At 41.6% G+C, this 27,724-nt stretch overlaps 2 protein-coding genes across 4 annotated transcripts in view; both read right to left on the bottom strand.

Annotated features, from left to right (window-relative positions):
• Window positions 1–349: 349 nt before the first annotated feature.
• coq8aa (coenzyme Q8A, genome duplicate a) lies at window positions 350–15,925 on the bottom strand. 2 transcript variants are annotated; one of them, XM_053445207.1, is made up of 17 exons: window positions 15,691–15,925; window positions 12,196–12,295; window positions 10,915–10,997; window positions 10,562–10,815; window positions 10,261–10,456; window positions 10,079–10,145; window positions 7,598–7,672; window positions 6,495–6,623; window positions 4,464–4,549; window positions 4,139–4,279; window positions 3,777–3,858; window positions 3,589–3,682; window positions 3,204–3,345; window positions 2,459–2,566; window positions 2,310–2,375; window positions 2,038–2,124; window positions 350–1,888 (listed from the first exon to the last, which is right to left on the bottom strand). In XM_053445207.1, exons 2-17 carry the CDS (start codon window positions 12,290–12,292, stop codon window positions 1,592–1,594), a joined length of 2,004 nt encoding a protein of 667 aa, XP_053301182.1. In that variant the 5' UTR covers window positions 12,293–12,295; window positions 15,691–15,925; the 3' UTR covers window positions 350–1,591. The 2 variants fall into 2 exon arrangements, with proteins under 2 accessions (XP_053301182.1, XP_053301183.1); XM_053445208.1 differs by lacking the exon at window positions 15,691–15,925 and adding an exon at window positions 12,463–12,607.
• Window positions 15,926–20,660: 4,735 nt separating this feature from the next.
• itpkb (inositol-trisphosphate 3-kinase B) overlaps window positions 20,661–27,724 on the bottom strand; it is a 28,085-nt gene continuing 21,021 nt past the window's right edge. For both annotated transcript variants that reach the window (XM_053444848.1, XM_053444847.1), the window contains exons 10-12: window positions 25,877–25,978; window positions 25,260–25,331; window positions 20,661–24,011 (exon numbers count right to left, since the gene is read on the bottom strand). In XM_053444848.1, coding sequence (XP_053300823.1) covers window positions 23,802–24,011; window positions 25,260–25,331; window positions 25,877–25,978 — 384 coding nt within the window. In that variant the 3' untranslated portion in view covers window positions 20,661–23,801. The remainder of the gene's footprint in view (window positions 24,012–25,259; window positions 25,332–25,876; window positions 25,979–27,724) is intronic.

Raw genomic sequence — 27,724 nt, 5'->3', positions numbered from 1 at the left:
GGATTTTCCCAGCATGGATGAAAAGCGTCATAGAAAGAAGAAAATATCTGTCTACATGCACTCAGAGCCTGGAGTTCCTGTGACTGAATACGTGTATACATCACGAGTACATTTTCTGAATATTTGCCTGTGTGTGCTTATTCCCCGGGCTCGCTGCCAGCTCCTCCACCACCGGCCAAGACATCGCTAAATAAGGACGCCAGACTGTCTCTCTGTTTCTTTACCATTCTGAACACGTTAATTCTCATCACCGTGTATACATTGAGATCCCCGAGCCCAAGTCCCCTGAAATGGACTCAAGAGGTAAAGACGTCACACATGGAAAAAAAAAAAGATCACACAGAGCCACTTGACCGGAGCAGATCAAACCTTTACTCTTTTTTTCATTGGAATATCTCCCATCACATCTTTCAGTTAAGAATTCTTTTTTTTGATTAGAAAATTTGAACCATCCTTGATATGAAATATAAAGTAGAGATTTCGAGCAAAAGAAACAAAACAAACATCCGCCGGAAATTGCAGGCACCTTGATTCCCTAAAAGGACAAACATCTTGAGCAGGAGCTCTGCACATTCTCATCCCGAGACACACACAGAGTAAAATCATGAAGTTTGTTAAAATGCACGGATCAGTTTCATTGCCCCGAAGGGTTTTCCCCTCAGAGAATAAAAGCTAAAAACAGCAACAGATTTAGATCAAAGACATGATTCAGTAATGTGGCTACGATGATACAGAAGAAACTGTACTACACAAACTATACACAAGTGAAATCTCACACCTCTCTGAGTTTAAATGCCGACAAATTAGAGTATGTCACATCTCCTGTAACTGGCTAAATAAACCTGAACTCGCTTGGCTTCTGAACTTTAACACTGAGTCTGATTCTAAACTATTTGGTTTCATGTCACAGCTCCTGCATTAAATATGTGGTCTAAATTTAGATCGAGCCTAAATTGTTCAAACCAAACAAACTAGTCGAACCTCCCAGAAAAACAATTAGATGCAAAAACCTTTGTGAGCCAGTCAAGTTGGTCCTGGTCGACACAGTGACTCATACAGCCCGGATACTGAATTCACCCTGTTATCTTCTTGTGACCTCAGAGTAAAACCTTTAGTCCCCTACGTTGACACAATCAATGTTTCCACTCATGACATTTCTGGACACTGGTGATTCTCCGGAAGTTCAACAAAGCACAGCAACGCAAAAAAAAATCAAAACAAAAGAAGAATCATCTTGAAAGAGGAGAGACATTTCAAACATTCATTTTACACCTGAACAGGACCGTTCCCTCTTCTTAGCCTTTCCTCAGTCTGTCCTCTCAGGGCCGGATGTAGCCAAGAGCTCAACATCTCAGACGCCAGGTTGCTGCAGCCTTTCCCTTTCAGAAGTGGCGGCGGGAAATAGGTAGAAGTGCCTCCCAAAGCCTCATTGTAGTGGGATGCCCAAAGTGGGAAATATAAGTGCTCAGTGACCAGTTAAGGTCAGGAAACACGGCCTCCGCTCTGCACGTCTGCATCTTCACAACCCGACGGTCACTGAACCGTTGGCCCCAGGAACTGTCAATCAAAGCACTTGATGCTTGAAACTGGCTTACGCTGAGCGAGGGGGCGGTGTGCGGCCTTCCCAGTACTTCTTACACGCCGCTTGGAACATCTCATTACACTGCAGCTTGGCGTTCAGCCGCGAGCAGATGAGGAAGGAGCCGCCCATCTTGCGGTGGAGCGAGTACGTTTCCTCCGGGGGCGGGGTGAGCCGGTGTTTGAGCATCACGGGGATCAGGTTGTGGATTCTCTCCGTGGTGGACTGAGCGCTGAAGTCGAAGGGCTCCGTGGAGGCGAAGGCCTCGCCGAGGATCATCACGGCATCCACGTGGGCGTTGATCATCGCCTGGACGCAGAGAGGGGGGGTAAAAAACACTGAATACTTCCATCTATGTACAACCTGTAAGTAACTTATTGTCCATTTTCAGCAATTTCATAAATACTTTAACGGCAAAAGTTTCAGATGAAAAGCGTGACAGATAAAGACTTCATTACCTTGGACTCGTAACCAGTTAGGAACTTCATCTCGATAGATTTCTTCAGAACTCCCTCACTGTCGCCCTCGGCAGCTGAACGGATTACCTGAAATCACAAATGTTATCACAGTCACCTTCCCTCCTTCTGTTCAGATACACATTTTAATTCCTTACCTCAAAAATGTATATGTAAAGTCAATCTACTGTAGGTCAACTGTTTGATTATATCACACAGCAGAGGTTACGTTTTATAAAACACTAAAAAGTGAGAAGGAGGCTCAGTGGTCTTACCTCTATGTAGAGGTCGGTGAAAGCCAGGTCAAATCCTCTAGTGGCACCGAAGTCCAACAGCGCCACCTAAAGGAGTCATATACTCACTGTAACTGCCAGTCTGTAGAATGTGTAAGAGAGGTTACTGCAGTGACAGGAGAAGAACTCACCTTGTGTGTGTTTGGATCGTAGAAGAAGTTGGACCAGTTTGGGTCGGTCTGCATGAATCTGAACTCAAACAACTCTCGGAGGCACAATGTCAAGATGTTCTCACAGATCTGAAACACAGATACATAGATTGTTTTTATTCACCGCTCAACAGGTTATTTAGTCTTCCTGCATCTCAATGATTGGCTGGGTCCAGCCTGTGAAGTTCACAACACTGAGGACTACAAAGAACCATATCGGCCAAATATATGACAAATATATATAACAAAAATCCATGTCAGCTTATATTATTTAATAAAAAGTATTTCAGTTTTGAATTAATTCCCATGCTTAATATTTTTCAAATAATAACAAACTTTTGTAACTTTTTGTAATTGAGTTATAGTTTGATTAAAGTATAAAAATTATTCATTTCCTGATTTTCCTTCCAGATTGAATGAATATATTTACATTTTTTAATAAGATAAATAAAAAAATAAGGTGATTAACACAAGGTGGATGAATACAGAGGCAAATTAAAGAGTAGAGATGTCGATTTATGAAGCATTTCTATAAATTAATTAATTCCTTCATTTATTTTGTTATGTTTCTTGTTCATTTGCTGGCATATTTATTTATGTATTGTTCATTTATCGTTCTACATTCGTCCTCCATAGGGGTTTACTTAGAAAGAGAGAAATATAAATGGATTCAAAAGAGAAAGTGACACACAAAGACGTTGGTCCCTGTGCCCGGCGCCTGCTCTACCTCGTTTTTCAGCTCCTGTGAGAGGCTCTCGGCCTGGTCCAGAGGAAACCCAGAGCAGAGCTCCGTGGTCAGGACCAGTTTGTTGCTCAGCTCGTCTATCACCTCTGGCACATAGAAGAATGGATGGTCCTTCAGCAGCACACTGAAGCACACGTACAGGGACACAGACACACGGTCAGTAGGTAGAGAGTCCATGTCAGGTATTAAAATCTATATATAGCTGCCGGGCAGGTCTGACCTTGAACCAAAGAGCTAAACATTGAATGAGGGAAAGGTGTTAGCTGTGTGATTCGAGTGTAAAACATATCTCACAGTGAACACAAATCATAACAATAACACAAATTCAATAGTAAAATGGAGAGAAACAGGAATGTTGGCTTTCTACCTGAATTTCTTTGCACACTGAGCTTCTCTAACATAGTCGCACTCCAGCGCCAACTCTTTCCTCATGACGTCGATCAGATGCTCTGGAAACAAACCTGTCGACGCACAAGGACACAAACGGCAGAGGGGAATGAGTGAGACGGAGGAGATCACAGGACTGTCGGTGTGGACGCTCAGTCGGGTGCTCACCGTCAGGCAGAGCATTGCTCATGCTCAGCACCGTCATCAGGTTGTTGACGTCACTGTTGATACTCTGAGCCACACCGGGGTACTGGGGACAAACAAAAAGATCACCAGTTTAGGAGAAACAACAAACAACATATTTTCAGCTTTTTTAAATCCTGATTTCACTTTAAAACATCTTATTTTTACTCAGATCAGGAACTGATCCAGAGAACAGGTTACCTGTGGGTTCTCTCTGTATGAGTGCTTGAGACAAACAAATACGTCTCCAGTGGCAGTGTTTGTATTAATAACAAGAGAATGTACAGTGTAAACACACACACACACACACACACACACACACATAAACACACACAGTCACAGCCTACCTGTATTTTCATGGCTACTTCCCTGCCATCCTTCATCCTCGCCAAGTGAACTTGTCCGATGGACGCTGCGGCAAACGGACGCTCCTCAAACGACTCCAGTTTGTCTCTCCAGTTTGGACCCAAGTCAGTGTTCAATGCTTTCTATAGCACAGACACAGATCACTGATATTTAGCCTGTGATATATTCAACTTGATATCTTATTAATAAACTAGTCCCGGTTGGTGAAAGATGTAAAGTTTAAAGGGGACTTAAAGTGAATTTGAAGACAATAATGTATTTTGTTATAACCGTTCGATCAAGTCACAGAAAAACAAGGGTCCTTACAGTCATTTGTTTGATGGGCATGAAGTCAGCACTCTGTCTGACACGCTCGAAGATCTTGGCGAGCTGAGGATTGATGAATGCATCGTCTGAAACACAGAAACACAGAAACACACCAGGGTTTGTTTCAACCAAATCTAAATGACAACGGGACAATGGTGAGTATTGACCCCGACGGTTCATGTGAACATTACATCTTGCGAGTATGAAGCCTTCAATTCTGACACACCAAACAGACACAGGATACACAGGAGGGCAGCCATGTTGTTTACATGTACACATGTTGCAGTTAAAAACAAGTGTATCTCTGGCCTAGAGGTAATCTGGAAATGACCTGTAAAAACATTTCACATATTACATAACACACATCCTGTAACTATATTGTTTGATAGTTGGGCAAGTATAATTTAAGCAACACAGGGGTGCAATCCTGTGTTGAGCAATTGCACTGCTGAGCCAGCTCCTCTCTGCATTCAAGCTGCCTCTTGCTAACAATTGACCACAGCATTATGGCTCAGTACCGCCCGACCGCCAACCCAAATATCATTTCAAAATTCAAAATAGAACCCGGCTCGACAAGGTTGAGTGTCCACAATCTGGCAACAAATGCCATACGGCTTTTTATAGCAGCAGATAAGAAGCCAGAACATGGGGATTAAATGCACGCTGAAAGTTATCTGGCCCTGATAGCAATTGTTTGGTTTACCTTTGAAGATCCTGTTAACAAGCAGGCTGCAGCCGGTTGCAGGAGGATTACAGACTTTACCAAACAGACCCGGGCTATCATTCGGAAACTACTGTAGTTTGATGTTTTTTCATTTATTGTTTTCGCTTTGCAAAAACGCGAGGTCAAAACCTTGGTCTGTGCTGAACTGTGATTTTGATGTTATGTTACAGCCCTGACAGATGCACTGTTATGTTCGACCTCTGACCGATCGTGTTGCTTGCGTCAGTGCTCAACTTGGATAAATTTAAACGTTTGATAAAGTCAAGTGAAATTACTTAGATCCCAGTTTTAATTGCCATCGTAACACTGGGATTAACTGGGATGGATTCTGGATTACGATAAAGAGGATTCATGGTTACAAACTTTATTATTATGAGTTTGGAAATAGTTTCAGACCCATCAAGGTTGACACTATTTTGGACTGAGCGAAAGGTTACAATGGCTGGATGCACCATCAGCCGGCCTCAACTGCGTTCCTGCCATGACAGATAAATGTCACCGCTGCAGGAACGTTCATCCTCCACATTTACACAACTCCGCTCAGTCACACTATTATTTAAGTCTCTAAAAGAACAAGCGAGGGCAGTGACCTTTCGTCCAGAATTTAAGAATCACCCTGTCACCACTTTACAGACAGAGCCAAGTTCTACCAAGGTCTGCAAATAAACACATACATGCACACAAGGTCAATGTCAGCCAACGTCCTTTCTGTCTCCAATGATTGTTTTTTTTTGTGGTTTAAAACATCTGCTACACTTGAACGTCTCTGTCAGGTTTGCCCGGACATATTTGAAACTCTGTGCGTGAATGACAAAGGACAAAGTTCAGCAGACAAGGTCGGGCGGAGGGTAGAGCAGCAGCAACAAACATAATTAATGACGTGTTTACTGATGTTACCCGAACTGGGGGGGCTAACTCTGTCCCGGGATGTTTCCTGCAGCTGGCCTCTCCTGCTCATGTATTCTCCGCCGTATGTGCATCGAGACAAACAAGTGCTGGCTCACATACGGGTCAGTTTTTATGATAAAAGGCTGACGGGGGGGGGGGGGGGAGATAATCAACGGCTCATCAAAATTTCTACATTTCTACAATATCTGCTCTGTGTTGACTCTGTGGAGCTAAGTCACCCGTTTTTTCTTCTCCAGCAAAAAAGAGTTGAGCTGAAACAAACTTCCAACATGTGTCAGGGCCAAATCTCTTTGGACACAGATGTGATTCAGGGTTTCTAGAGCAATTCAATCAGTAGTCAGTCCACACAGAGAAAGGACAGAGACCCTTCATTCCTTTTGTCTGAGATTGCCGCCCACCTTGAATGCTGAGCATCTGTCCCAGTTTGAGTGCGGCTCCTCGGACTTTGCAGAGGGTCCTGACGATGCGCTCGGCGTTCGCCTCGGACAGGAAGGGGCTGGAGTCCAGAACGGCTTTCTTATTTTCACCTGCAGCAGCAAGAGAGAAAAACACACAGAGGACAACCGGTCAAAACGGTGCAATACAACTGATGATTATATTTCAGAGACTCAACTCCAGAGTGAATCTTTCTCTTTCTCAACAGGAGCTAATTAGCTATTTAACAGGTCTTTCTGCAGGAATCAAAATCAAGAGTAGTTTAAAGTTGGGTGTAAACGTGGTATGTGGGTGTGTATGTAAACATACTCCATGTGTGTATATGTGTCAGTAGTTCGGCAGGTAATGTGTTTTGGTGTTGGCTGCTGCCTTCAGGGGCTTTGGTGGATTTACCACACACACACACAAACGTACTTACAATGTGTTCAAGACGTCGCTGCATGATTAATAAACATACACACACACACACAACACCAACAAACAGACGCACAAATGACACAGATTTAAACCCGAATGCTCGTTTCAGCTTAGCAGGATCGTGATGCAGAGCAGGAATGACGAGGATGACCAGTTAGTGAGGGAGGTGGCGTACTTTTGTGCACTCTGTTAGCATTACAAAGGTCTGAAGCATGTAACAACGTGAATGAAGGAGGGGTACTGACAACACATCCCTTATTACAACAGGGAGGCAGTTGCAAAATCACTGTGTTCTTGCTATGAGCCAAAGAAAAGAGGAAGACACACAACGCCTGTCTTAACAGGTACAGACGAGGCCTTACTAATTACTGTATTAGAAAATAGGTATGTTGAGGCAGATTGTTGATAATCTACTACATACTACAATGAATTCAGAACGAGGTAAATGTACTTTCAGTTTGATAGTGATTAAACCTCCCACGTTTTCTGATTCAAGAATGATAAAAGACAGTTGTTAGACTTAAAAATGTCCAAAACAAACTTGAGTGGGTGAGTCTCACAAAATGCTGTAGTAGCATCATACAGAGTAGATGCAGTAGTAGTAATAGTAATAGTATTAGAGTGTTGCAGTGTGCAGTTGATGTATTACCTACTATACCACTGTGTCTCATGGTCTTCTTGGCAACTTCTGCCAGAGCTCCAATACCCAACCCTACAGCCAGACCTGAAGGACACACACACACAGGCAAAAAAGTAACAAGAAGAACACAATTAGAGTACATTGTTACACAAACACTAATATATGAATACGCTCAGTGTGTAAGGACCTGTGAAAACAAATTGAAAAAACAAAACACACAAAAACCATACCAATAAAGATATACTTTCAGTGATCAACAGGCAACTTCCACAATGTGTTTCATTATTTTAACATTACTTATTGACCTAATATGTTGTGTTTTCGTCCTTCTTCCTCTTGTAAAGCAATTCAAGTTATAAAAGGTGCTATGTAAATTATCATCATTGGGTCGATCACCATTAACCAGAATTATTCACTATGTATGCTTCTGTTAGAGTGTTAATCATCTGACTAAGTGAAGCAGTCAGATACAATCAAAACAACATATGTGACCCAAAATCAGTCAGACAAGAACTGTGATTGTTCAGCATCGTCCAGAGACAAAACTGTTACAGCTCCACTTCTTCCATCCGACAGCTCACATGGAAATCTTATCATTCTTTAAATCATGACGCTATTCAGATGATGAAGAACATCTCCTTTAGAGCTAAGGGTAATTTTGAAAGATAGTGCAAAGGAACAACAAGACAGAACGAGTTGGGGATCTTTGAGTGTGTGTGAGTGTGTGTGTGTGGGTTCCTCCAGGCCTAAGCTCCGCCTTACATAACTGAAGATTACATAATCAGTTAGTCAGCAATTTCTGAAGCGACAAATCCGAGATGCAAGGGTAGATGGACAAATTTACACACACACATACACACGCACACCAGCTGTATAGTGTACAGAATAGATGCATTTGCATGATTTCAGTCCGTGTGTGTGTGTGTGTGTGTGTGTGTGTGTAACCCCCAGTCAAACAGATCAGCATTTCAAATCTTTCCAGACCAAGCACAAGTGTCTGTCCATCATTCCCGACAGCTCTGTGCCCGATGTGCACAACACGATCCCTCTTCTTTTATTTACTATTCTAAACCAGAAAAAACAGAAATATATAAATCAGATAAAATCCTGTTTCCCCACAAACCTCAGCCAATCCTTTGAAAGCAGTGAAAGGCATAGCAACAGCAACTAAGCTGTCATAAATCGCTGCTGCTGGGAAACACGCCGACACATCCATGATACTATGAACCACGTTTCCAACCTTAACTGCATAAAACCTACTACCTAAACATGACGGGGTTCAGATAGACTCACTTGGTCAGTAAATAACAACAGGACAGTGAAGGACAGACCAAGGAAACATTCCTCCTCCTCCTCCGCCCCCCCCCCCCCCACTCCCCAGCTTTCAACACCTTCTTCATGTTACCACTGTCAACAAGCTGAATCAGCTCTGACTCTCTCACTGTGACATGTGTTTATGAGCTGAGGCTTAATTCTGCTGCATATACTTGTGTTTGCAGTGGAGCTGATGATTCCCGATGTGTTCTCAGTTTACTTATATTCACTCTGTACTTATAAAATCGCTGTCCAACCATATGTGTAGATATATACATGTAAAGGGAAGGAACCCTAAATGCTTCTTAAACTAAATGATCACTGTTAAATCTGCTACAACTTGGGTTTTACTGCCATATACGAGGTCATTTGTGAATTTTAAATCCCTGGCTTTCAGATGTGAACTTCCTTGATTTTCATATTAGCCGGAAATACGTCACAACTAATATTCTGACGGATCACGTTTGAGCAAAATAAAGAAACCGGCGTTACGAGCACACACAGAAACACACAGTCAAGCTGTTTTTAATGCAGCCGTATATAACGCTGCTGCACTTTGACTCCACCGGCCGGTCTGATTACAAAGGTTTGTTTTTATCTGAACAAGAACACCAGTCCATTAATAAGCACTGACTAAGCTTGACCTAATTGCAGTGTTTGTTTAGCTGGAGGTCCAGGGGCCGACACTTCACCAGCTCTCATGATAATCATCTTTATTCCGTGTTTATCTCTAATTCCCCCTCGAACTGAGAACTCTATCTTCAGTCGGATTTAAATTTGCCTCCAGATGTGTGTTCTGTGATGTTTTATGAGTGTGAGAAGGTCATGGAACAACTGCAACAACTGCCCTGCACTGGGGTGACCCCAGCTTACAAGAGGGGGCGTGTGGGAAGAGTTAGCCAGAAGATTACCAGGTTAAGAAGATTCCATGATGTGTTTAACTTTGACAATGTCTAACAACCTAATGAGGGTGGAACCAATAACGATTTAATGTTGTCTTGTTAAGATTAACACCGATAAGTTAACGTTTTCTGCACAGAGTAGAGTTTGTGTGCACAGACAGGCAGGAGTCTGAATGGTGTGCATGCAGCCCTGCACGCAGACACACGTCAGAAGACACAGTCACACAAGCAGCCAGTGAATCAGACACAGAAACTCAGAGTTGCATCACCGTACCTCCAAAGTTGGCGAGTCTGCTGAGCCGAGTCACAGGCACTTTCCTCTCTCTGGCTCGCTCACTCAACTAAAGGCAGAACAGACGGATACTTTTTCTTATTAGATTGTCAAAGTGTTCATGTTTATTATCAGTGTCTTTTTGCATTTGTGTGTAGGTTCAGGATCCAAGGAATAAATGTCACCATCTGCTTGTGTGGTTTGATCTCCGCCCTCTTGCTCTGCCGGGCTTTCTCAATGTCCTCGGCCGTCAGACCTCCGACTGTAGACGGGTCCTGGTGATAGCTTCTGGTCTGCGTGCCCTGATGCTGACAGTATAGCTGTGACCACATGTGCCTATTCACACTGTGATGGTAGAGATGATGCTGCCCGATGTAATGTCTGCCACAAACCAACCAACCAACCACAGAAACCATCATCTCAGTGTCTCAAACAGAGGCCAACACGTGTAAGGCGAATTGTAATTGAATGAGAGACGGTGAATACCTGGCATCTTGGTGGTAAGACCTGGTGTCGCCACTGAACTGTTTGCTTGGATCTTTGTAGCCGTCGAACAGAGACCGCTTCCCGCTGACATGGCTCCCCCCCACGGCCTCATTGGGATGAGCTGCCGTGTCAGAGCTACTCTCCGTGAAGGCCCCGCCCTCCTCGCTGAACTCTGAAGCTGCGAACGTGCCGTCATCCTGAGGGAAGTCAAACTCCGACTCGGAATAAGACATTTGCTGCTGGCCGGACATCTCCTGTAAAGACAATCATACAAGCATAAACCCCCTTTTACAGTCACAGCGCCCTCTAAATATACAGTTATTGATTCAAAAACTTTGTGAATGTTCACACACCTGCATTTTCATCATGGCCACAGAGAGGCCTTGCTCTGCAGCCGACTGGACACTCTGCACTGCAGCACCAACACCTGAGATTCCTGGGTGACACCAAACACCAGAGAGGGCATTTGTTAGCTTTATTAGCTCTAAGGTCCATTGAGAATTTAGATTATACCGTACAGAAAATATACGCCTGGCAATCAAATTATATGAATAGTCAAATTTTGTTTTTGTTAGCTTGCTATTTCAACGAGGAAAGGCCAATAAAGTGGAGGCAAATTAGGACTTTCTATAGGCTTAACAATGTATTGTTAGCAGGTGTGAAATCCCAAACATACAATCAGACACCGTTGTGCTAAAAGAGTTGTTTAATTTACTGTCTTTGTAAAAAAAATAAAAGGATATAACATAAACCTCATCATCATGTCTTTAAACTGAGCCACAGCTTTGTTATAAACACAAGTTAGGCCGGAGTTCTCTCAATAACTCACATGTAGCTGCAGTTGCTGCAATAGTAACTAGGAGGAGGATCTAAGAGGACATTTAAAAACGTGGTGTAAATGATCTTGTTTCGAGTTGAATCTGAATGTCGGGGCTTACGGACACTTGGATGAAGAATTGGTTGCCATTTACATCCACTGTAATAGATTTGACTGCAACGCTGTTTACTCCTGGAACTCCAAAAGGGTTTTGTGGAATCAAACACTTCACCCACCCCTCCATTGGCTTGGTAGTGAGTAGTTGATGAGTGGATTTAAATTTTTTGGTGAACTATCCCTTTAATGCAGTTATGACTCAAAAGCTATTGGCTAATGTAACAAAACCCTTTGACTGGGATATAATAATGTATTAGAACTTTTTATTTACTTTTCAAACAACATCTAAAGCTAATCACATGCTAGCCTCACATCATTAGCTCCCTACCACTTGTACTTTGGATGCAATTTGGAGCCAGAGTCAACATAGAATATGTGTAGAGTCGTAAACGTATAAGAACAATATAACACTCAAACATGCGCATGATAAGAACTTCATAAAATGACAGAAAACCATCTTGGTGAAATGAATAGTCTATAAGACATATACTGCAGCCAGCCAATAGGGGGTGATCAAGATGATTTGGTTTCACTTATGGGAGCTGTCATGTCATAATAAAGAAAACTGCAGACACTAACCAGGCAGTTGAGCTCCAAGACAAATTATTTAACTTTTATTTACAATACATGACAATCTATTACAGTAGTTTTCTCTTTTTGGGAGAGAATAGGTGAATAGGTGTGTAGGTGGCTGAGGTACCTGTCCCACTGCGCATGGTATTGGCCTGCGTCTCCACAACCGCCTGGCTTAGCTTCGCCAAGCCGCGCATCAGTAGCATCATATCGCCGGCCATCATGGTCTAAAGATAGAGACAGAAAAAGAGGACAGGAAAGGGAAGAAATACAGAAAATGTTTTAGTTTCACTACATCCCCATCTCTCCTTGGTAGGCCTGGTGGAGGCGAGGCACACGGAGACAGAGATAAAAGCAGATGGACGATGAGGCGAGGGGAAAGAGGAAACATAACCTGTCGTCAACACATTGTCCGCTGCTCGACAGAAACAGGCACAAACAAACACAGCTGTCACATCTTCGAATAACTTCAGTCCTCAGCCTAAAAATACCCGTGACCTCCCTTTGCCTGTGTTCGCCGCACAGACACACAAGAAAAGGAGAGGGGAGCGCTGTGCATGAAAATGTCACAGGGAACTGAGGTGGGAGGGGCTCGTGCCGGAGCTGTCGGCCGCTGCCTGTTCCAGCTATTTCTGTGCACGTGTTTGGTTCACATACAAGGTTAGCCGTCAAACCTCTCCCCGTTTCTATCTGTAACCGACAGTGCTGCCAGCCTGTTTTCTACTCAAGGTCCATCTAAATCATTGCACCATCTCTTTCTAATAATCTGCTTCACCTTTCAACCAGATCACAAACGGAGAGAGTTGGCCCGTTACAGATTGAAACCTGCTTTTGAATATAACCTGCCATTCAAAGTTAATCTTATCCCAATAACAGCGGCTGTGCTGCATTCCTCTGTTAAGTCTGCAGAGTCTCTGTAGCTGTGTGTTTGTTACAGGTGCTGTTTTTGTGGATGACAACATGCTTCAACACAGCTGAACTGGGATTCGGGCCAATGGAAAAAAGCGTTGCTGAAAGAGTCTAAGCAATTTGGGAGTGTGTGTGTGTGTGTGTGTGTGTGTGTGTGTGTGTGTGTGTGTGTGTGTGCACTGCAGCATGCATACACACACTGAGTCAGTAAGTGGGTCATCTGTCCTGTCGGGCCACTCTGTGTTTTGCAGACACAGGAGTGACACAAAGGGCCCACCGGACAAAAGACACCAAATACTTGTGGACATGGATTATTTAGGAATATTACAAACCCTGACTGGAAACATATCAACAGTAATCGGCCAATTTAGACATCATGTTAGGATTGTTATTATAGCAAAGAAATAAAGCCTGCAGATATAATCCTACCTGAATCCTGAATCGTGTAAAATGTGCACGATCTAAATATTGTACCTAGCCTCTGAAAAGTTTTGACTTTCATTTCTACGGAATTTCCAACACCAATGCATTTCACTTGCAAAATCTCAGACTATTGGGCAGATGTTATGGTTTATTGCCAAATGTAATCTATTGAGCAACTTCCCATTTGTCAGTGTGTATCAGGCGAGGAGAGGAGATAGAGGGTCTGATGTGTTGCCTAGTTGGTCAGAGGTCACTGCAGGCTAGTTTCTGAAAACTCACACCAACTGTAATTACACATGGTAGTTTGGAATACACACACACAAACACACGCGCTCGCACACACACACACACACACACACACACACACGTGCGCACTCCTCAGCTGTTGTCTCAGCTCTGCGGCCCCCTCTCTACAAAAGCTGTTGACTCACTGCAATGAAAATAGCCCGAGTGAGAGTTTGGGCCTTCTGTTCTGTGAACCTTGTGGTTTACTGACATGCTTCCCGGCACTAACCTTCACCACTGATCCTGCCGACAGACTGGAAAAATGTTTCCCCCTCGTCGGCTGGGCAGTGGTGAGGCCGCCGCCGCAGCAGCAGCAGCGTCACCACCGACAGCAGGGGAGACGTGAGGGGAAACATGTCTCCTGCTAGTCAGTGGTTTCTTGGATTAAAGGAATCCAGTCACAAACAGTTGCTTGAGATGAATCATGATAAGAGAGTGATGGATGAATTCATTTAATTACAATTTCTGCTTTATTGTACTTTAAAAGATAATGATTATTTGTTATATTTAAGCAAATAGACTGTGCACATTACGATTTTCTCATACTTTTGTTTTTTGATTTTCTGTGTTTAAGTGAATAATACTATAATAATAGAAACTGGCATCGCCACCGGCCACTGAAAACCAGGCTTTTTATTCTAATATCAATATTTGAGCAATTTTAAAACTCAACGAGTGCCTTGTCCAAACAGAAGAACAAACCTTTCAGATGAGGCTTCCACACATTTGATCATATAAAGATTGAGACCCAAGTGTGTGTGTGTGTTTGTGTGTATATCTTCAATTGGCCATGTGTGTAAAAGACTTATTGATGCAATAAGAGCTGAAACATACATTATGGCAGCTTATTGGCTGTTGTATACAACCAGCTATGGTGAGCTTGGATCAGTTGGTATATCATACATCAAATCATATAACATAAATATCGTATATGCACATGTCTATTTCTATCATCTATAGATCTGTTATCTCCAGCATAATGCCCACATGCAGCCTCGGGTAACCGTAATGTGCCACTTTACTCAGGTCCATTTTTCTTCAATCTCTCGTGGACGTAGCATATCATGGGGATATTCTCTGTATTTCTTTTTCTACTCTCTATTTTATTTTAATTTCTATACCTTCAAATGTTTTCATTGACTTCCTGGTTCTGACTATATGATGAGTGCTGCAATGAGTGAATTTCCCCTGCGTGAGATCAACAAAGTTTATCTTCTCTTTTATCTGACCTTATGTATAATATTTTACAAACCACTCTTCATTCACACATTATATACACTCACATACAGGGTTAATGTACACTTTTGTATATACAATCTATGATGTGCACGCGCATGTGGAGGCGGGGTGAGAGAGAGAGAACGTGCCAATATGCCACGAGGCTTATTTGTACACATTTTATGACCTGTTGATTAAATCAACTTTATAAGTCCAACACAATTATTTGACTCGAATCAAACCAGTACTTCTTAGTAGGAAAGAGCGAATTAAAAAAGTGTTCGCTAACTACTCAGTATAATACCCACAATGAAGACATATAAATACGCAGGTTATACGTGAAACAGTTTGACGTAAATCCCACACGACCGCCATCGTCTGTTACGCTTTTTAAATCTGGCTGTCAACTTCCTCGTGGGCGTGTGGCCACGAGACTCCGCCACAACAAAACTCGCGCCTTGTTTTGTTTCTTTACGTTAAACGATTAAAAGCAACAATAACAACTGCGCTAAACGGACGAGCCCCCTCGAGAATCAACGTGTTTAGAATGGATTGTTGTTGTTTTTTCCCCCATGTGCACCGATCTGAGTTGAAGGTCGCGCGATGAAGTTTGCAGAAGTGAATAACAGTGGTGGAGGTCAGACACGTGCACGCGCTGCAGAGGATTCGTGCAAAAACAAACGGGGGATTACGGAGATGGCGAACCCAAACATGCGCCACTTCCATCTACCAGCGCACATTTATCAGCACGAGCGTGATTAGCCGCGCTAGCGTCGCAGATACTCACCACCACGGGGGGTCACAGTGTGGTGGGCTGAGGGCAGATCGAACTTTGTTCAGCGGGGCTTCTCTCCCTGTTCTCCCCCACGCCAGCTGCACAGAGGTCGGACTGAAGGCACCGGGAGCTGCGGGGTGTCTGTATGTGGTCCTCCCGCTGCTGCTGCTGACGGTCAGCGTGTAATCCACTTTACCTCCCCCTTCCCTCTATCTCTATTTCTCTCTCTCTTTGCCTCCCTCTCTCTCCCTCCCTCCCTCCCTCCACACAGCGAGGGAGGTCAAACCTTATTTACCAACTTCACTCCGCAGCCAGAGCCACGCAGCGACGCAACCCACGCAAGTGCTCCTTGGAATTTCCTCCGAGCTCTGAAGTCGTCGCTCTGACCCATGGTTCCGACCTGTGGTTCCGACTAATGTGTTGTTTCATGTGTTTAAACTGTTGAAAGACTTTTATGACATTGAGTCTGGATGATTTTTAGGACCGAGACAGACAGTGTCTAGACTATTGAAATTGTAAGGATTATTTTTTTTTTTTTCAAGCACAGGAAGAAGATGGACAAATTATTGTGTGTTTCTGTGTCTTTCTATGCTGCTTTTCTGATTCTGATTCTGATTTTTATACACATTTCAGAGAAAACCATTGCATTTTCTACTTTACTACATATATTTGACAGCCTTACTTAAAAGTAACTTATATATTTTTGGATTTTAGATACTGGATGATTTAACATGCTGTAAAAACCCACTGTTAGAGAACAACCTAGTAGTTTCCAACCTTGGCTTCTGATGCCTTACAAGAATCACAGTGTGGGACACATTTAATTTAATATAATTCAGAATATTCATGCAAAACCTTCTAGTTTATATTCGGTGATCAAATAAAAGACATATTGTTCCCATCAACTAGCACAAGGAGTAAGGGTCACTCATTACTCATTAATCAAATCAAACCTCCGGCCTCCTGAACTTTTACTTTGAAGGTGAGCTGTCTCTCTGTCCCTCTCTAGATGTCCTCGTTCAAGTTTAGCTTCTCAGGTTGACTTCCACTTCATGCACAGACCAGGTGAGGCCTCACTACTGCACGAATCCACATCAACAACAAATCCCTGGATCTTTGCTGCTTAATTTCCAAGCAGTCTGCTGCTGCTTGTTTCCATGTGATGTCCTGAGGCTGCCCCCTGCTGGCTGCTCGGTTCCTCTGCTGCTCTTGCTTTGTTTGCGCAGTTTGTGATTAATTAAAGTTGTCCATAAAAGAAAAACTTTATTATCCTTCAAGGGCAATTTGATGTACAACCAGCAATCAGTGCACGACAAAAATAAACCAATATATACAATATAAATAAAACACAATATGAAAACCCTTTAGACTAAGTAGCAGGGGAAAATTAGCTTTTATTTAATGTTGTAATCATATACTACTGATTTTATGACTTTTATAACAATGCATCATATTTTGTATTGTATGTGTTTTCAAATTCTGAATTGGCAAAGTTAGCAGTGGCCGTACTGAAGCTATGAAATACCTTTAAGATAGAATATTTATGTAAGTTTCTTGTCCATTTGTCGGTTGTTTGTTCTCTGTCTCCTTGATTGTAATGTAAATTGTCCCTTTTGAATAAATAAAAGTAATATAATATAGTATAATGAATAAATATCTGAAGCAGAAAATGGAAAATACTCAAGAAAAGTACACCTCAGAACTGATGAGCACAATATTTGAGGGTGTGTACTTGGTTAATTTCCAATACAGACCAATCAAGATTTATAAAAGAAAAATACAAATGTACTCAACAAGCCACTATCTGTATCATTACTTTTCTTCAATATATTTTCAAGTGGTTTTAAAAGTTAGAATCTACATTTGTGTAAGTGCTTATAATTTATATTTATTATTATTATTGGTGATGGCAGTCATATCAGTTATGGCTATTGTTATGTTATTATGATTTGGCGTTTAAAATTTAACTGAATTGAATAACTTTTAATTAGTTCATTAATTTTTTTGCCATTTTGTGAAGCACCTTGTAACCTTGTTTAGATAAGTTCCTATTATTATTATTATTATTATTATCAGTAGTAGTAGTATCATTAGTAGTATAACATAAGTGGCGACTAAACGAGGGTTTATACACTTTTGTCTATAGTTTATCTCTATATTGTATTTTACTATCATATTTTATCATTATCATTATTATTATTTTGTAACATTATTGTTGTGATGAGAATACTGTGGTAGCAATAATAACAATGACAACAACAATAATACGAATTTGTATGTATTAATATTAAACAAAATGTGCATAGTTTTGTTTAGTGAATATTCTTTTGGATTTGTTTTGTTTAATCTTTATTTAATCAAGCAGTCACATGAAGACAAGGATCTCTTTTCTAAGATGAGTCTTGAGAACAGAAACATTCACAATCAGCAACAAACTATTAAACAAGAGCAACAACAAAACAACACAATTCAAATAAACTAATAAAATATCATATAGTAAGGAATTAAAATCTCCAAGGGGAACATAAGACTGTGGTTTGAAGGACGTTTGTAAATCACTTCATTTAGCAGGTGCATATTAACTGCATCCAGGTCTGCCAATATCGGTGCGTACATGAGAGACGTCTAAGTTTAGCTGAATGTTTTTACTTTGTATTGTATAAGTATGGTGTTAAGAGCTCGTTGACAAGTTGACATTAGAACGACTAGAATGAATTATTTATTCTTATCAGGCAGGAAAAGATCACATAATATGAGCTGAGGGTGGTTTATGTTCATCATGATCATTTCTCTTCAACAAGCTTTCTCCTCTGGACTCTAAATCCTCTTCAATGTGACCTCATTTCACCAGCAGGTGGTGCTCACATTCATCCCACCCACGCAAACATGCGCCACGAGGTTTACTCAACTTCAACTCTGCGCGGCTCTGGTTTTGCTCTTCCGCTCAGCTTCATCCTCTGCTCCCATTGGTCATCGGCGTCTGTTGACAGGAGGTGGGGTCAAAAGGCGCTTCCTGATTGGTCCAAGGGGATAAGGGAAAGAACGTGCAGGTGTGTGTTGCGTTATGAAGCTTGACACAATGTTCTTGGCAACAATAAACACGGAACCGTGGCAATGACTGACACGTTCAGATGCAAACAACACGCGTGAGTCAATAATAAACTAACAAGGACCGTGGGGGTGAAACCGGCCTCTGCTGCCACCTACTGGTGAAGAGAGTACACCACATCAACACTACCCTGATTTTTATTACTTATTAGATTGATCTTATTCTTTTATGCTTTGTCTGGTGTAGAATTTGCATTAGTATCAATGCAAAGTCCAACTGCAATAAATATACATGATTACAAGTCCAACGGCATTGTTAAAACTATATTTAAAAATAAAACTTTATTGTAAAACGCTATTGTGTTGCAAGTTTGAGGGTTGACAGACTTTCTGAGACGAGACAGTAGAATGACATCACACATCAGCACCATGTTGTTGTGTGTTAAATGAGGTCAAGACTTCTTTCCCCCACAGTAATAACTCACTGGTGCCCTCAAGTGAACACATATGCTATTTGAGTCATTACATGTATTTTAAAATATAATTTCAACATAGAAATCCCAGTATATAATCAAAAAAGTGCAAATAAGAAACAAGTGGGCAAATGCTTTACAAATTCGTAAACATCTTTTAAAAGTATAGGAGCTTCATGTTCTTCACTGTTTCACATTTCACAACCTCTGACGAGTCTGAATCCAAACCTCTGTTTCCGACCAGCTCCGGACACTGCTGCTGTGGGCAGGTGTAATTTGGATGGCAAATGCCCCCCCCCCTCTCCCATGCAAACACAGCATTAATGTGGCCACGAGGCAGCGGCGGCAGCAGCAGGAGGTCAGAGGGAGTTTCCTCAGGTCAGGTTCAGAGGAGGTTTAGTCCGGATGAGGGAAATACACAGAGCTGTGTAAAACTAGGTGTAAAACCTGTGTCATGCAACATCCCCTTTGTTTTTAGCTGACACAGAATGAATAGCTGCAAGATATTTGTTAAATTATTTACAAAAAGCAAAGTGGGTTAGAATATGTAGAGGCCTCAGGGTTAACATCTGGGATCTTGAAATCCATTGGGGACTATATAAAAAAACATCCATTACGTCATTACTTCAGTACAGCCCAGTGGAAAAGTAAAAATGTTCCACATAACTTTGTAATGTATTTGATCCATCTTCGCCTTTGTAGAGAGATATGTAAATTCAACACTATTGTGACTTTAATGAGTTACTGAAATTAGGGTTAAACTGTCTCTTACCTTCCTGTGATTTGCTGGCGTCCTGTCCAGAGTGAACAACTCCCCCTCGGCCCACGTCAGCTGGGATTGGCTCCATCTCCCAACATATGACCCTCAGAGGATAAGTGGTTAAGATGATTGATGGATGTCTCTTCTCTTTACTTCCTGGTAAACTACCTTCTCCTCTACACCTCTAGGGTGTTGACCTGGGGTCGACTCCCGGCCGTCGCTGGGTTCTCTGTCAGTTGGGATGGAAATTATCTCCCGGCTCTTTCCACCAGTTATACACAAGCAGTATTGTCATGTCTGTAGTGCCACATGCATTTCTACTCTTTTCAAACCTGAGCCTCAGCAGACTTCTTGTCGATATAAGCACTTCAGGGCGCAACTAAGTATTTTTGTTGACACTTTGACTCAACAGTACAACAAATACACACCCCTCCCTTCAGTGCTCCTTCATGGGACGGGAGAGAAGATTGTAGGTTTGTTGCAAAGCAAACAGCGACAACAATGGAGCTAATGTGTCACCGTCAGTTATGTAGAGACATTATTTACTAGGGCTGTAATGATGCTGAGATGGAAGCTGCGATACAAACATCCACAATCTAATATCGAGATAAGGGATGACAGGACCGTGACACACCAACCTACTAACACAACATGTACAATGATGCTGATTTGTAAGAAACCCGATGCTACACACAAGACAGTTCGGTTTCTTTTCCATTCAGGATGCTTTATTGGCATGAATGTCGGGGGGGCGAACAATTCTTGCATAAGCAACTTTTTGTCTCGAACTTTTGGATTTTCAGCCTCCAGCAGTGCATGGAAATATTTTACACACAAGTGGAAAAAAGTCACGTCAGGATCCTAAGGTAGAATATCATATGCAAGTTTCAGGTGGACACACAATTTCCCAAGTTGTGTGTGGTTGTTGTGGCAAAGTGGTGATGAACTAGAAACACGTCGGGGTCTTTCTGTGTGTGATCAAATCCTGATGATAACAGTCGTTTTTGTACCAGAGCCCAAACCCCCAAATCAGTACTATCAGGTGGAATGATTCAATATTAAGTTCAGGGGTTTGAATCCACAGCTCCACAGAACTTTGTACAGGATGGGCTCTTATCCCCTCGTCCTGTGGGACAATGAGCTTGTTGTGAGTGAAGATTATGAGGAGAAATGTTCTATCAGGGCTGTAACGATTCTGAAAACGAGACCAAACCCGTCACACACACGTCCACATTCTAGTGTTAGGATACAGGAGGACTGAACTGTTAACCCCCGACCCTCTGTCTCCACTTCAGCAACAGCCTGTTGATCTCTTGTTCATTTATTGATGTAAAAATCTATTTAGAGTTAGAGCCACATGTATATTTACGTCTACTGCTCTACCAGATCTTTTATAGCCACCAAGGAGGTTATGTTTTCATACCTTGAAAGCAACTGCACGGATTTCCACCAAACTGGCTGGAAGAATGCGTGTGTGTCACAAAAGAAGCCATAAACCTTTGATGGGATCTGGATCAGAGGTTGGATCCAAGAGTGTTTTGGTTCTTTCCCACTTTCTCAAACACCATTTCCCCCATTTTCTCACAGAATAATTCATGGATCTTGATGATAAAAATCAGGCACATTAAGGGAACTGGTATTTATGAGTGTATGAGATCTGGTGCCTTGGCAGAGGAGTTTTACTTTTGAATCTTATCCTGGCGTAAAGCTAAGGTCTGCACTGAACCATGGAGTTGGAGAATCGCTACACCCCTAATAGATAGATACATAGTTATATAGATAAAGAGATCCCAAAGTCACACATGGAAGCAGGACCTTTCTCACCAGATACAAACTATTTCAAAGGACAATCCAAATAAATAGAAAAACCAAGAACAACATCCTACCTACTAAGACACGACTCTTAAGTGCACATTGGGGAGCATAAGCAAACCACTAAGATGTTTGGTCTGAAAGGAACCGTTGGACATGTTGGCAAACCCACCTGTTGTCTTTCTTGCTGAGGGTTTGTTTAGAAGGTTGAAACATTTCGCCCACAACGGTGTTGTCGATCTTTTTCTCATTTAACTCCCAACAAGAACACTCACAAGTCCGTCTCCCAAACATGTGGGACCATCTCTTTAAGAAGGCACTGCATGGACTACCATGTTCTTACAGTTCATCAAGAACCTGTTATAGCTAAGTTAGATTCTAAGTGACTGTTTTCCCATTACAGTGGATGGGTCTCATCCTCTGATTGTAAATCAATCTATCAATAGTCGTCCACAATGCCAGCAACCTGACCCCTACTGTTAAACATGCTTGAAGACAAAACAACACAACAGCCCAGGATTGAAAATGTCACAGTTTCCCATTAACAAAAAACAAACACAATATAATGTTATAAATAAAAACAAGATGAACTACAAAATTAAGATAGGATAATAAACATGCACCCAGGAACTGATCATTAAGACTATGACAATAACATCCAGAGACGTGTTTTCAGTTACTTGGCTTTGTAACGTCAAGGCACTGTATAGCTTAAATACGATTGTTCATGGCTGTGAGTGTTCCACGGAGTTTGACTAAAGTCATGTTACATCGAAAACAAAAAACCTACGTCTGACATATTCAATCTGTCTGTACATCGTGAACAATCCCAACAACGTGTGAGGAGGGTGAAGAGTGTGTGGCCACAAACGTTCGATGTCTCCATTTGAAACAATGACTTCGACAACAGTTCGAAAACATAGACGACCAATCGACAGTGTCTAAACTCTGATTATGGCTTGAAAAAGAGACTAGTTTAGTTGTTCCACTGTAAAAACAAACCTAAAATCATGTTCTAATGCGTAACAACACATGCAACTGTACAGTCTCTAATGGTGTAAATATAATTACTGTACGTGTTTTTTTAAGAAAACCGACATGAGCGGAGGTTGTGTTTAAAAAATGAAAAGTAAAATGTATTTCAGGTACACAAATTAAAGAGTGTAGCAGATTATACAAAGGTGCTGGGAACAAGGTTGTCGTTTAAAATTCTTAATTGGCACTAAAATTGTTGAACCCCTGCCATTTTAAAATCCTGATGCAAACTGTTTTATGGAATTGAAGCATCTGTCAAACTAGGATCACAAATTATGAAAGAATAGTTGTTTGTTAATGAAATATTTGACTCTAATTATAATTTACTTTTATGTTTCACCACCTGGGGGCGCCATTGTTTGATTTTGCACAGTTGTTTTCAAGTCAGATGGTATTCTATATTTTTCCTAGTGTCAAACAAATTCAATGAAAAGACAAAACATATCTTGATATATTTTACAAATAAATATTTGTAACATGCTAAAAAAATCTATCTTAAAAGAAAAAATGTGTTTGGGGTTGAGACCCACATACGAGTTTAAAAGAAATGAGAGATTCATAGGCTTTGAGAAACTTAGAATATATAGAAACATAGAATAGTTCTTGCCTAGTCCTTGAATTTGTATTGAGAACTATACTATTATATGAAAAATACACTTTTTCTCGCAGCAGTCATTTTAACAAGTCCCAGGAGAAGAAGCACATGTTGTGCATGTATTACAGGGGCATTGTTAATGTTACTGAGTGTCTCCTGCTGTGACAAGTTAAAATGACTGATGGAAAAAACCCTGAAGGGGTTATGGAAAACACCAGAAGGCTGTGAATGGTGGAGATCCTCAACCTCCACTGGATAAGAATAAAGACAATGCATTCGTCAGTGAATTGGCCAGTGGTTGTTGTGGTGTTGATGTGTTTACCAACATGAGGACAAATGTCTGAGAGCAATCCACATTGCTGTTGTGAGTCCAAATGTTCAATTCAAAACTCTTGAGACTTCAAGTTTCAGAGTTCAACATGGTTGAAATGATGTCCACCAAACTTTCAAGTCCAGAAAAGTAGCCATCTTCTCTGTTGCCCTCTTCCCACAATGCTCGGTGGGTGAGTTCCTCTCCGTCGGGGAGAGGCGTGGTTTTCCCAAAGTCAATCATCCAGATTTTGGCCCGCCCTTTACTGTCGTGAACGAATAACAAGGAGCTGCCGATCACCTGCAGGAAACACAAAGATAAGAAATAAATACTGAACTGTATTTTAATTTTCCACTCCACATTGTTCGCTTCCTGTTTTCTGTGTTTTCTGTTTACATTCAAGTGTACTGGTGTTGTATAATTGTGTGTGCGTGCAATCTTAAGTGTGAAACTGACTGTGTGGTCAGGACTGTTGCTGCCCAATTTCCATGACAGAGCCTGCTGTGTCTCGGTAGATGCAACACGAGGACTGGTGTGTCTGCTAGAGCAAGTCACTTTCACTAACTTACACTAAAATACTAAATAAGAGAATTAAAAGATGGATCAACAGTAAAAAATATAAAGATTTCATGTAGTGTTAGTTCTACAGAACATGGAAATTCTCACATAGGGGTTTAGTTTCAGCATCGATTTGAAAATGAGCGCATCCTTCCACATTTCCACTCACGAGGGATTACAGCAAACGGTTAATATTTTTAAATATATGAATATAAATGTCATGAAGTAGAGACGACTCAAGCGGTTGATGCTATGAAAGCGCTGGTCCTGCAAGGTGCAAGGTGGTTTAGAAACGCTTGCATTATGAGGCTTGTTCAACCCATGAATGTAGATTTTTTGTGTGATATTACAACCAGCATTAATGTATTTCATCAAAGAACATTCATATCATTTAGTTTATGGCTCAAAGAACCTATTTAAGTGTGCAACAGGAGGGGCAAAGGAGCAGATCAAGGAATTTAGTTTTCCACTTTCTTTAACATTAGAAGATCCGGTAGTTTTTTTGCCTTTTCTACAATTTCCAACGGAATAATTAATGCAATTTTTTTTCTTTTTTTCGTCAAATTTCGTGCAGCTTTATTTCACTCAAAGGGGAGATATGATGAAAATTACACTTTTGTAGTGCTTCTACACGTTAATTTGGGTCTCTGTCATGTATACCGTCACAAAAACTCTGGAAAAAAACCCTCAAAACAGGTCAATCTGAGGAGGGCTGTTTTAGACAGGGTAAAAAGGTGCTGTTTTAAATGATTCTTGTGGTATTTTGACCAAAATATGTTACAGACATTTCATTAAGACCCCAAGGAACCATATCAACTTGTGTTAAAATGGGCATAATATGTCCCATTTAAATTAAGTTTATAAATAAAAGATATGATCAGTTTTAAGATAAAGGTAGATGTTTGTATTTGTAGCAGCACCATCATGAGCAGCAGCTGTACAGAGAGCAGCAGTAAAACACGGTTTCAGTCACTGCACATGTGCCTTTACCTCGTGGGTTTTGAAGAACGGGGAGGTATCTAGAGTGTCTCTGATTTCGTTCAGCCTGGCCAGATAACTCTTCTGTAAAGAAAACACACAAAGTCTTAGTTACATTTTGATCACCAAGTTCTGCTCACATCTGGGCTGCTGAGCGATTCAACTTGAAAACTCCACAACAACTGTTTATGATTTACATTCTCAAAAATGTGCTAAATTCAAACAACTTCATGCCTTATCATTTGATAATCTAAATAATCCCTTAAATCATTACACAATAAAAACACAACACACTCATGAATGGTTTCCTATACTTACTGTACGCATCTGAATGTTTTGTGTGTGTGCGTGTTTGCATAGAAGCCCAAGGACTTCCCTTTTTGTTTGACCCTGGAAACATGAGGTCACGTTGTGCATCTATGAACACATGTTTCCATATGTGTGTTTGTGTGTGATTGTGTGTGTGTATGTGTGTGTGTGTGTGTGTGTGTGTGTGTATGTGTGTGTGTGTGTGTGTGTGTGCAGTTCAACAAAATTCCATTCCACATCCGTTTTTCAGTTCCATACAGTAGTCAAGGCCATTGACAAACACACACAATACATACACACACACATACAACGACACTTACCAGAATGTCCTTATTTCCTTTGACAAAGTCGTGAAAGGCCGTAGTAACTTGCTCTCTCGTCTTTGTCTTCTTAAAATCTCTGTTCACGGTCCCGTCCTCCTTCTACAGAGGAGAGGAGAGGAGAGGAGAGGAGAGGAGAGGAGAGGAGAGGAGACCATCAATGTGAGGACCAAAGTTTGCGACTTAAAAGTTGTATAATATCTACAACTTCCAGACTTCTGGTACTGATGGGAAGGATGGGGCTGAGGCAGAGGAAGGGAGGCGAGGAAGGAAAAGGGTAGAGGAGAGAATGGACAAAAAAAAACAACAGGAAAAACAATGGAAAGAGGAAATGAAGTACAGACGGAAATATATATTTAGAGCTTTAAAGAAGGAAACCGAGGCAAACATATTTCAATCTCACAATATTATTGTCATGACAGATTACTGTGACAGAGGAAGACCTTCCCATTTACCCAGAATTCCAGGTGATACATTGAAATTCTTTTTTTTTCTAGGGCTGCAGGATATGAGGAAAACATGCGATGTGGGATAACGTTGTTTAATCACGCGATGACGATATGATTTGCGAATAATAAACATTAACAGTCCCTGGCTACGCAGAGACCACGGACAGCTCCACAGCCGGAAGAAGGTCACAGCCCCCCCGCAGTGCCACCGGTTCCTGGGCAGACACCAGGGAGCCATGCAAAGCTCAACTAAGTCCACTCACAGTGTTAATTTGGGTCTTTACATGTTTGGACTGTGAAAAGTAATTTTTTCTAAAATGTGTTTAGCGGCTCTGTCCATATTTTACATCCTCTTTTCTGTCTCTGTCATTTGCGCTGTGTGCTGCGGCAACAGCGTCAAACCAAACGGAGCGCGTTGCCATCTCCTCCAGCTCCATACATTGTCTCAGTTTATAAATTCTGTGGTTTTTACTCAGACTGAGTTTATACATGTGTCAGATCACACTGTGTGTGTGTGTGTGGGGGGGGGAGATAGAGAGAGGAAAAGAGGGAGCGAGCGGCTGATGAATGCGCGCGCCGCTCTGAAGAATCAATCATTATGTGATGATCAGTGTTGATAGTGTGGCGACAAACTAATCAACTGTTAAGCTGTAGCTAATAAGAGACGTCAGCTGAGGGAGAGAGAGACAGAGCGAAGCGGCTCCGTCAAATCTCTGTATTCAAATTCTCCGTTTTCTCTCTATTCTCTTCTTACTCACAGTTTTTTGCCGTCTTTTGTGATACGTCTATCGTGCACGTTGATATCGCGATAACAATAGATGTTTTTATACATCGGTTCAGTATTTGAGGTGTTATATTATCAGTGGAAGTGCAGTAGATTAGCATCAGGAGCAGAACTCTCAGTGGAAGTCAAAGCAGTCGGTGGGTTCACTGTGAAATAAATGAGCTTTTCCTATTGTTATGGCTGCCTGGCAACAAGGAACTATTTGAAGACAAAAGTATTTTTCCCCTTTATGGTTCAAGTCTGAGCACCACTCTCAAGTTCACACTCGCACACACACACACACACACACACACACACACACACACATAAGCTATCATACTAATTAAAACTTACAGATTTTCACATTAGATTTGAGCTTACAAGAGCTATACTGTGCACACACACAGACACAGATAAAGACACACACGCACACCCACACGCACACACACACACACACACACGTGTCTCTGTGTGTGTTTTTGGGGATAACCTTTGGTGTCATGGCAACAGACCACCGGGAGGCCGTGAATGTCCTTATATAGCCACGACCCTCAAATAAAGACAGAGAGGGGGATTTGCGTGTGCATGTGGATGCGATGTCAGTCCCAGATGCCGAGGCCTATAGAGGTGCCACAA

The sequence above is a fragment of the Pleuronectes platessa genome, chromosome 17, assembly GCF_947347685.1.
Source record: "Pleuronectes platessa chromosome 17, fPlePla1.1, whole genome shotgun sequence".
NCBI classification, from domain to species: Eukaryota; Metazoa; Chordata; class Actinopteri; order Pleuronectiformes; family Pleuronectidae; genus Pleuronectes; species Pleuronectes platessa.
This window is presented reverse-complemented; position numbering and strand designations above follow the sequence as displayed.